The sequence below is a fragment of the Rosa chinensis genome, chromosome 5 (genome assembly GCF_002994745.2).
Source record: "Rosa chinensis cultivar Old Blush chromosome 5, RchiOBHm-V2, whole genome shotgun sequence".
NCBI lineage: Eukaryota > Viridiplantae > Streptophyta > Magnoliopsida > Rosales > Rosaceae > Rosa > Rosa chinensis.
The window spans coordinates 70717154-70727440 of NC_037092.1; the positions used below are offsets into that span (position 1 = coordinate 70717154).

The 10287-nt window shown below is 35.0% G+C and overlaps 1 protein-coding gene across 1 annotated transcript; it reads left to right on the forward strand.

The window, feature by feature from the left end:
* The first annotated feature begins 996 nt into the window (after positions 1 to 996).
* Positions 997 to 3906, forward strand: LOC112163961. The gene is made up of 6 exons (XM_024300215.2): positions 997 to 1191; positions 1284 to 1490; positions 1568 to 1657; positions 1750 to 1857; positions 1951 to 2208; positions 3309 to 3906. The coding sequence occupies exons 1-6, from the start codon at positions 997 to 999 to the stop codon at positions 3573 to 3575; spliced, it is 1125 nt and encodes a 374-aa protein (XP_024155983.2). The 3' UTR covers positions 3576 to 3906.
* Positions 3907 to 10287: the final 6381 nt, after the last annotated feature.

Here is a 10287-nt window from a genome sequence, read left to right on the forward strand (position 1 = left end):
TCAATGGACAGCGGTTTCGCACGAAGGATGTTGATAGAGAAACTCAAAATAGTGGAGTGACTTATGATGCAATAACCATGTGTAGAGCAAGTGCAAAAGATACTGCACAAGTGGCTGATGTGGTTACTTACTACGGGATATTGACGGATATCATATTACTAGACTATCATCTATTTTATGTTCCAGTCTTTAAGTGTCATTGGGAGAATAAAGGAAATGGTGTCAAGGAAGAAGATGGATTTACACTTGTAAACCTACAGCAAAGTCAAATATCATTTGCAAGAGATCCATATATCCTAGCATCTCAAGCAAAACAGGTTTTCTATTCAAGAGAAGATGATTCCTCTAATTAGTATGTTGTAATGAAGGCACCACCAAGAGGTTTCCATGAGTTGGAGACAAATGATGAGAATGTAGACGTATCTTCATTGCCACAGGATATTGAAATGGACAATGATGATTCTACTGAGACAGTTAGTTATGTCAGGGAGGATTGTGAGGGCCTACTTGTGTAGTATATGAACTTGTTAGTGAGGAGTTTGGTTTTTGGTCATGCTTTAAAGGTGTTTCTATTATTTTGTGTTTTGGCTGCAAATATTATTGTGTTTTGTATGAGAATTATTCATATGTAACTGTGATATAGGCATATTTAGTTTTATATATGAAACTAGGTTAATAATGAATTATATAGATGCTTACTATTCTTTTTTCTGAAACAGATAAACGATAATGGTGAGAGATATTACAAAGGCAGGTCGCAGTAAGAGGAAGCATACTAAGGAAACTGGTGGAATATCACAAGACTTTGATGCAAGGGATGTGAATCACATGGCAGGTCTCCAAGAAGTACATACACAAGTTAGTAAAGAAGCTACCCAAGATGGACCAATTCCAAGTAATGATAGTTCTGAACAAGATGCGGTCCAAGAAAATGCATCTGTACAAGATACAGTTGAAGATCCAAGATGATTGAAAAAGAAAAGAGGTCCAACCAAAATGAAGAAAGTTGCTATGGACCCTGAGAGTCGGATTCAAGTTCAATTTAACAGCTTGGGTGAACCATATGGAGAGGGGTCAGTAAGCTTGTCATCTTTTTTGGGCCCTCTTGTACGAGAGCATGTACCTGTAATACTTGAAGATTGGAGGAACCTTGGTGATGACCTTAAAGTACCATTATGGGAAGAAGTTCAGGTATGAATCTATTGTAGTTTTAAGCTTTCCAGCACATGTTAGTCTTCATAAATTAGGTTTCCAATACTTTAATACTTTGATATAAATTGTAGGCAAGATACATCTTGGATGAAGAATGGCAAAAAGATGTCATATTTAAGTCGATGGGATGCCTTTGGAGGGCCTCAAAATCTAGATTAGTTCATCAAATACAAGCAGCAAAGAATAAACAAGAAAGACTTCGGCTCAAACCAAACAACATACCAACTTTAGCAATTTGGAAGAAGTTTGTCAAGACAAAAACAAGTCCAACATTTAAGGTATGCTATTTTCTGAGCTAATTAAGTACAAGATTATATTAAGGGGTAGTATTATGATAAAGAAAAAATGACTTCAGGCTATAAGTGACAAGTACAAGGCATTGAGGCGTAAACAAGTACCACACACATGCAGTCGCAAGGGAATGGTTCGATTAGCAGCTGATATGGTAATACATATCATATATTAATGCTTTTTAAGGCAAATTTATTGAAAATATGATTATTTCATCAGTTTTTCTTTTTCTATATATGATTGTAGAAAAGAGATAGTGCCAACCCATCTTCAGTGTCAAGGGTTAAAGTTTGGATCAAATCTCGCACAAAAAAAGATGGTACACCTGTGAATACAGCAGTTGGTGAAACTATTGTAAGGGCATTCCTTTGGTATATGGGTGAATATATATTGCTGACCCTTTGTAAAATAGAACATATATAATTATATATTTGTTGCTTCATTCAGGAGAAGTTAAGAGAAGTTGAAAGTAATTCACCCTCATCCTCAACAACTAATGTGAGAGAAGATGCTCTTTCCCAAGTATTAGGACAAGATAAACCTGGACGATTAAGTGGAATGGGAGGAGGAGTTACTATAAGCAAATTAGCCTTCTTACAGTCTAGGGACAAGCATGTGCTCCAGCTAGGAGAGCAACACACTGATATGCGAAGTAGAATCAAGCATTTGGAGAGCTTAGTCCATAAATTAATTGGACATCATGAGGTAAGACACATGTAAATGTATCTTTAAAAGTAAAACTATGGTACACTAATAAATAACTTTACTACAATTAATTTTTTTTTTTTGGGTATTGTTAGACAATGCAAAATGAGGAAGATAAAAATGAGCAAAATGGGTCTCAAGTTGACAAGACTTCTCCAGTGGTAACTATTACATTCTATTGCTTTTTGTTTTGGTTAAGTATTACATCTTTAAATTAAATATGTTATTTTCAAGTTAAAATTGTATCAATATGATTATGTATTTTGATACATTGTAGAGTATGAGCCCCAAATCTCTAGACAAGTGCAAGCTTTTAGATTGGTGTGGAATGGATGAGATTGTAGCCGAAGGACGTTGGTGTTCCAGTGATCCGAATGAGCTTGTCAATCATACTCCTCTTGGACCTAATGCAATGAAAGTGAGGGTAGATATTCCAAACAAACCAGAAGCTTTTCTTTGGAGGCCTTCACCTAATATGAGTTGTATGGAACAAGCTCAAGGTAAGACAATAGCGTGGCCAGCTGATAAAGTGGTCTTGCAAATCAGTCAGCAATCTGAGAATGAAGATAATATATCTATGCCTTCGGTAAAATACTTTTCCTCTTACAGCTTGTTCATTTATTTTCATTGTTCCTATTTCTTATATTGCATATCTACGTAGTCATTTGCTCTTGTTTTCATTGATTGTTAGAGTAAAAACATGAATTCTATCAAGTGCAAGTTGTTCAATTGGAGTGGAAAAGAGGAAATAGTTGCTGAAGGTCGTTGGTTCTCTAATGATCCAAAGATGCTTGTTAATGATATTCCTCTCGGACCTAATGCCATGATAGTTTGGGTTGATATCCCAACATGTCCTGAATCATTTTTATGGAGACCTACGCCTAACATGACATATATTGAAGATGTTATTGGCACTAAAGTAGCATGGCCAGCTAACAAAGTTGTTTTGGAAAATAGTCCAAACATTGAGGAAGTTGGAAACCTATCATCTCCTTCGGTAAATTTTAACTCTTTTGCTAATTGTACTACCATTATTTTGATATGTGAGTGTATTAGTTCCTTTTATAATCTGATTATCATTATATTTGTCTTGTTGCTAGAGTGTGAACAAAAACTCCAAGAAAAAGTGCAACTTGTTAGATTTTAGTGGTTCGGGAAAAATAGTTGCAGAAGGACATTGGTCTTCAAGTGATCCAGGCGAGCTTGTTCATTTTGTTCCTTTAGGTCCTAATGCTACGAGAGTTTGGGTTGATATCCCAAGGGTCCCTACTGTATCTCTTTGGCGGCCAACATCTGAGCTACATTGTATTGAAGATGCTATTGGTACTACAATAGCTTGGCCATCTGACAAAGTTGTTATGCTTTGAAAATCTGGTCAGTTTTGGTCATGCCATATCTAATTAATCATGCTGCTACTTGTGATCGATTAGCACACTTTTCAACTTCTCTAATCATGATTTTTGTCTTCTGTTTTGTAGCAGTTCAATATTGGTGAAGATGATGACCTCCCTCAATTCAATAGCAATGTAATAAATTAGTTATTATGTTTTTGCAGTTTGTTAAATTTTAGTAAGTAGTCCATAATGGACCTAGACACAACTTGTTGGTTGGACTAGTTTTTGAATTTCTTGTATGCTACAAATTAATTATGTATCATTTTGAACTATTAAATGAATTATTTTGTTTATGGCTGTCAAATTTCAGTTCGACACAAACGTTTAGATGATATCATTGAAATGCTATAATAAGTGTACAGAGACAATTGACAAAACGCTATAAATGTTATGGAAAACTAATAGCATTTTAAAAACGCTATGGAAAATACTTTTATAGCAATTTGGAAATGCTATGAATAATAAACTAATAGCATTTTAAAAACGCTATGGAAAATACTTTTATAGCAATTCGGAAATGCTATGAAAAACTAATCAATAGCATTTTGTAAACGCTATGCTTACAAACTTATAGATAGCGTTTCCCAGAAAAGCTATCTAAAGCAACAGACCTACCATAGCGAGGGCTGTCATAGCGTTTTCTATAACGCTATGACAGGATACTATAGCGTTTTTTGGCCGCTATAGATGATTGTTTGTGGTGTACTGAGCAATTCAAAGAAAATGAGAAACCGACCGTTGGATAAGTTTATTACAATAAATTATGAGTGTGGTAAAAAATTTATCCAATTTCACCATATTTTCGAATCCGATCAGATTGGTTAACCGTAGTCACTTATATGTTTTATTGGTTGACCGTTGGCGTGGCAACCGCGAAACGTGCTTATTTTTTCACATCACGTTTGTATATATTCCATCGATGGATGTGCGTGGACATAAGATAAAAAAAAATTAATTTTAATTACAAACACATTGGACTATACCAATTTTATTATTAAAGTTATATGACTTATACATTGCATTTAAATTGTTTAGGTTCATTCTAAAGCAACCATGAAGTGGAAAATGAATTCGGAGAAACCAACCGCTTGATGGAGAGATTGTAATGTTTTATGGTGGTTGTAGAAAATCCAGTCAATTTGGTTATCGTTTCGAATTCGATCAACTAGGTCAAACGTAGTTACTCTTATAAACCTATATTTATATATCATACACTCCAAAGAGCAACCCCTATCAATTCAACGAAAATGGAAAAACCGACCGTTTGATGAGTTTAGTACAATAAATTATGAGTGTGGTAAAAAAATTTAGCCAATTTCACCATATTTTTGAATCCAATCGGATTGGTCAACCGTAGTCACTTATGTGTTTTATTGGTTGACCGATGCCGTGACAACCGCGAAACGTGCTTATTTTTTCACATCACGTTTGTATATATTCCATCAATGGATGTGCGTGGACATAAGATAAAAAAAATTAATTTTAATTACAAACATATTGGACTATACCAATTTTATTCCTAAAGTTATATGACTTATACATTGCATTTAAATTGTTTAGGTTCATTCTAAAGCAACCATGAAGTGAAAAATGAATTCGGAGAAACCAACCGCTTGATGGAGAGATTGTAATGTTTTATGGTGAATGTAGAAAATCCAGCCAATGTGGTTCTCGTTTCGAATTCGATCAACTAGGTCAAACGTAGTTACTCTTATAAACCTATATTTATATATCATACACTCCAAAGAGCAACCCTTATCAATTCAACGAAAATGGTAAAATCGACCGTTTGATGAGTTTATTATAATATATTATGAGTGTGGTAAAAAAATTTAGCCAATTTCACCATATTTTCAAATCCGATCGGATTGGTCAACCGTAGTCACTTATATGTTTTATTGGTTGACCGATGCCATGACAACCGCGAAACGTGCTTATTTTTTCACATCACGTTTGTATATATTCCATCAATGAATGTGCGTGGACATAAGATAAAAAAAATTAATTTTAATTACAAACACATTGGTCTATACCAATTTTATTTCTAAAGTTGTATGACTTATACATTGCATTTAAATTGTTTAGGTTCATTCTAAAGCAACCATGAAGTAGAAAATGAATTTGGAGAAACCAACCGCTCAATGGAGAGATTGTAATGTTTTATGATGGTTGTAGAAAATCCAGCCAATTTGGTTCTAGTTTCGAATTCGATCAACTAGGTCAAACGTAGTTACTCTTATAAACCTATATTTATATATCATACACTCCAAAGAGAAACCCCTATCAATTCAAAGAAAATGGAAAAACCGACCGTTGGATGAGTTTATTACAATAAATTATGAGTGTGGTAAAAAATTTAGCCAATTTCACCATATTTTCGAATCCGATCGGATTGGTCAACCGATATGTAGAATATATATATATATATATATATATATATATGCATATTAGCACATATTTTATATAGAAGTATAAGGACTTCCACACACACACACACACACATATATATATAAACACACACACATATCTATATATATATATATTTATTATGCGGTAATGCATATATATCTTTTCTATATATATATACATTTGGAAGCTTCACATATTGCAAAAAAGAATAGCAAGCTCAAGGAGAAGAAGATAGTAACAAAAGGCCCAACTAGCCATTTTTTCTCACTGATTCTACAACCTTCCATATATATGTTTATAAACACACACTGACACACACACACACACACACACACACACACACACACACACACACATATATATATAAACACACACACAAATATATATCTATATGTGTGTGTGTGTATATATATATTTATAAACACACACACACACAGATATATATATATATATATATATATATATATATATAACACAAACACATATATATAAACACACACACACAAATATATATATACATATCTATATGTGTCTATATATATATATTTATAAACACACACACATATCTACATATATATATAAACACACACACACACACACACACACACATATATATATATATAACACAAACACATATATATAAACACACACACAAATATATATATATATATATATCTATATGTGTCTATATATATATATATATATATATATTTATAAACACACACACACACATATATAATATTTTACGGGCTTTTAAGGGCAGGGCCTAGCGGGCTTTTACGGGCAGGGCCGGGTTTTTGCGGGCTTTTTGCCGGCCGGCCCACTACCCACCAAGGCGGGCTTTTGCGGGCTTTTTAACAGGCCGGGCCTGGCTTTTAGCCCTCATGGCCGGCGGGCCTCCATCGGCCCAGTTGATCCGCGGCCTTTTTGATGAGACCTATTTAACCTTAACCATTGGCCCCATTACAACCCTGAATTGAAGACCTATTTGATCACTGGGGACGACAGTTAGTCTGTGGAGATTTGTGCATGTGGATGAGCCTATGGCTTGGGTTCATTTGGTCTTGTGCTAGTATCGTTCGTGAAATCTAAGTGAAAAATAATATATTCAGAAAGAGCCTTCTTTGTCATGTTATCTACGTGAGCTTTTTGTTGTCATATATATTATCATCTCGCTCACGTAGCAATACTTAGGATTGTGTGCATTGAGTCAGAAAATCATGAGTGAAAAGAATTGAGAGCATCTTTGTGAGAAATTAAGTGGGCACTTGTTTGAACCATGAGGAAGTTGGTTCTCGTTTGTTGCATTGGTTTGATTGTCCTTGCATTATACTTTGAGCATGATGGTTATCAAAATAAATTAGCTCTTAGGTGAAGTTGTGAATTCTGATATGTGACTGTTTGAATTTTGTTGATCATACTTCTGGGCATTATAAGTTCTCTGAGATATTTGGAAGACATTAGGTCCATGTCCTTTTTCTAGTTCGTTTCTTTTGTTTTGCACGAGGACTAGCAAAAGATAAGTGTGGGGGAATTTGATAAGCTCATAAATGTACATGATTTTATACTAAATTCTTCATGTTTTCTTAGCTAGTTCTCCATCTATTTAAGTCATTTACTTTATTTTTATTTTTTGTAGGTGTTATGGAGCAAAGTAGAAGAAAGGAAGCTAAATCAGTAAATCTGCCTGTGTAGATCAGTCAACTTCGACATGAAACTAAGATCAGCTCAAAATGAAATAGACAGTGAACTTTATATGCTTGGAAAGCCTTGGATGTCTAGTTTCCAGAACTTTTAACGGTTCATTAATATCATTTTTCTACAACAATTTATGGCCAATTTAGTACAGCAAGGTCGGGCAGTCTGAGAATCTGACACTTTCACGGAGATCCACGATTTGAGGCCCAAATTCCTTTTAGAAGCCCACTGACGAGTATTAACTGAATATTTCTGTTTATTAGAGATATATGACATATTTTTATGGGTGAAAATTATTAGGAATCTTAGAGGAGAAGCTACTTGAATCCTAAAAGGAAAAGAAGTGAAAATCTCTTGACCTAAGCAAAAAAGAAGGGACGTCTGCTGGGACGTACGTGCTGCCGCACAAGAGAGAGGAGAGAACAACATCTTCTGCCATCATCTAGCCGTGATCTCACCTCCTTCTTTCATCTCTATTTTTCTTTTCGATTCTCTTGATGTATGCATTCAGTTAATTCATGACTATGTCTAGCTAAATACTTTTGTAGCTAGGGGCAATTTTAAAGCCCCAAACATGTTCAATTCATATTGATGACAATTCAGTTTTTGGTTTTCTATATTATCAATTGAGTATTTGTTTCACCGTGTCTACAAGATGAATCTTTACTTGTTTGTTTAGGTGCGCAACTAAATGAATAGGTTAGGGTTCTAATGCTAGTAGTAACACTAGATTCGTATATGTCGTGTGTTGATTCCAATTGAGTAGCAAAATGTTTTCTTGAATTACATGTGACTCAAACCTTAGGTTTACCAAGACTACCAACATACTTGTGACCCTAGATTTATCCAAACCCTTTTATTGCTTAATGATTTTGATATGTTAAACTTAGCAAGCTTGTGTCTAGGTTGCATAATCGGAAATAGATTAAGTGGTGAGTTTGTATTCACTTAACGAGGAACTAAGAAAGGGTAATGGGTTAATTCGAGCTTGTGAGTTAACTTCGGGTAAATTCAATTGAGAATAGGACTCCATAACTGAGCTTTGATATGATTGAGTGTGTTTGGTGGTGGAGAATGAGTCCTTAGCTTCGTTTCTATCAATAGTTTTAAAGTTATAAAATCTGTTTCTGCTTCATTATCTTTCTGTGTTCAGTTTTATGTGAATTATTTAATATATCAAATTAACTCCGATTGTTCTAAAATTTTGTATACATATTATTCAATGTGTCTTTAGTGTTCTGTAAAATTTACAGAAAATGCCATCGAGTATAGGTTAGTTAATTAATTTATTCGTTAACTGTTCAGTAGCATGGTTAAGAGTAGTTTGTGACGTTTGGTTAGCAGTTTAGGAACAATCTTCAGCTGGTAATGACCTTTGGTTGATCACTATATTACCAGCGATGATATTTGAGTGCAAGATTTAAGTTGTGCATCTTTTAGACGTACCATCTAGGATTGGTTTGCTTGCATGATTATCTATACTCAAAACTTTATGCATCTAGGAACAATGAATTGAGACTTAACCGATAATAGGATTTGTTCTTAGGTAGTTAATTCTAGACTTATCAAATTGGAATTGATACCATTAAAGGAGTTTAAGCCTTTGTAGTCTTATCCGGATGTAAAGAGGATAATTGGAAAATTAGAATATCATCACTTGTATTTGAATTTCTATACTTGCAAGGGAGGTTAGTGGTAGACAATCCAACCCCTAACTTCATCCATTATTTTACTAGTTTAGTTTATATTTGAGCATTTATTTTAATTTGGTTCACCACTCTATCCAACATACAATCTCACTACCACCAGAATGCACATACTCACCATGAGTCTAGATTTCTTGTGAATTTAGGTTTGTGATTTTATATTTGCATATTGTAGCTCTCCTTAGGTTAACACCCTAGCTAGTTAAAGGAATCCAATCCTCGTGGGTTCGACAACCTTTCTTAAATCCCTATACTATTACTTGTACCCCTTATACTTGAGGGTGACTATTTGGCTAACAAGTCTAGTAGCAAGATCGCATCTCTCTTGGCCAGATTCTCTTGGAGGCTTTTCTTTTATCTTGCTTTTCCGGAGAAACCCAGAAGCAAACTATTTCAAGTTCTCTTTTTCCTCCAAACTTCGTCTTCCATTTCCGAACAAACCTAGAAATGGCACCCAAGAAACCATTCATTATCGATCAGGCAGATGAAATTACTGAGAAAGTTGCATTCACCTGGCGGACTAACATGGGTGTTCGATGCAGAAGTCAGACCGGAAAGGAGATAAGTTGACTGATGGGCTTTGGTGGAGGTGATAATCAAGTGAGTCTGGGTCCCACACCTTGTGATCGTTTGCTAGATGATGCTATGGCCTATTATGGGCTTCCTATTAGCCATTCCATAGCAGCTCTTCGGCAGGTGCCAGTTGATTTTAGCAGTTAGGGGCTAAGGAGGAAAGTGGGCCTCTGGCCTACCATCACTCCCGAGGAAAATGTTTGGTATCAGGAGGTCTGAGAGAGAGATTTGGCCCGTTGGGATGCGGTGGGTATCACCCAAACCATCGATCTGTGCTTATGTCTTTCCTATAATACCAG

Bases quoted from the DNA above. Each gene is read 5' to 3' on its own strand.
- LOC112163961 (XM_024300215.2), top strand. From the start codon at position 997: ATGAAGAAAGTTGCTATGGACCCTGAGAGTCGGATTCAAGTTCAATTT. The intron at 1,491-1,567 runs GTATGCTATTTT...AAATGACTTCAG, and splicing joins AAACAAGTCCAACATTTAAG to GCTATAAGTGACAAGTACAA. The intron at 2,209-3,308 runs GTAAGACACATG...TCTTGTTGCTAG, and splicing joins AATTAATTGGACATCATGAG to AGTGTGAACAAAAACTCCAA.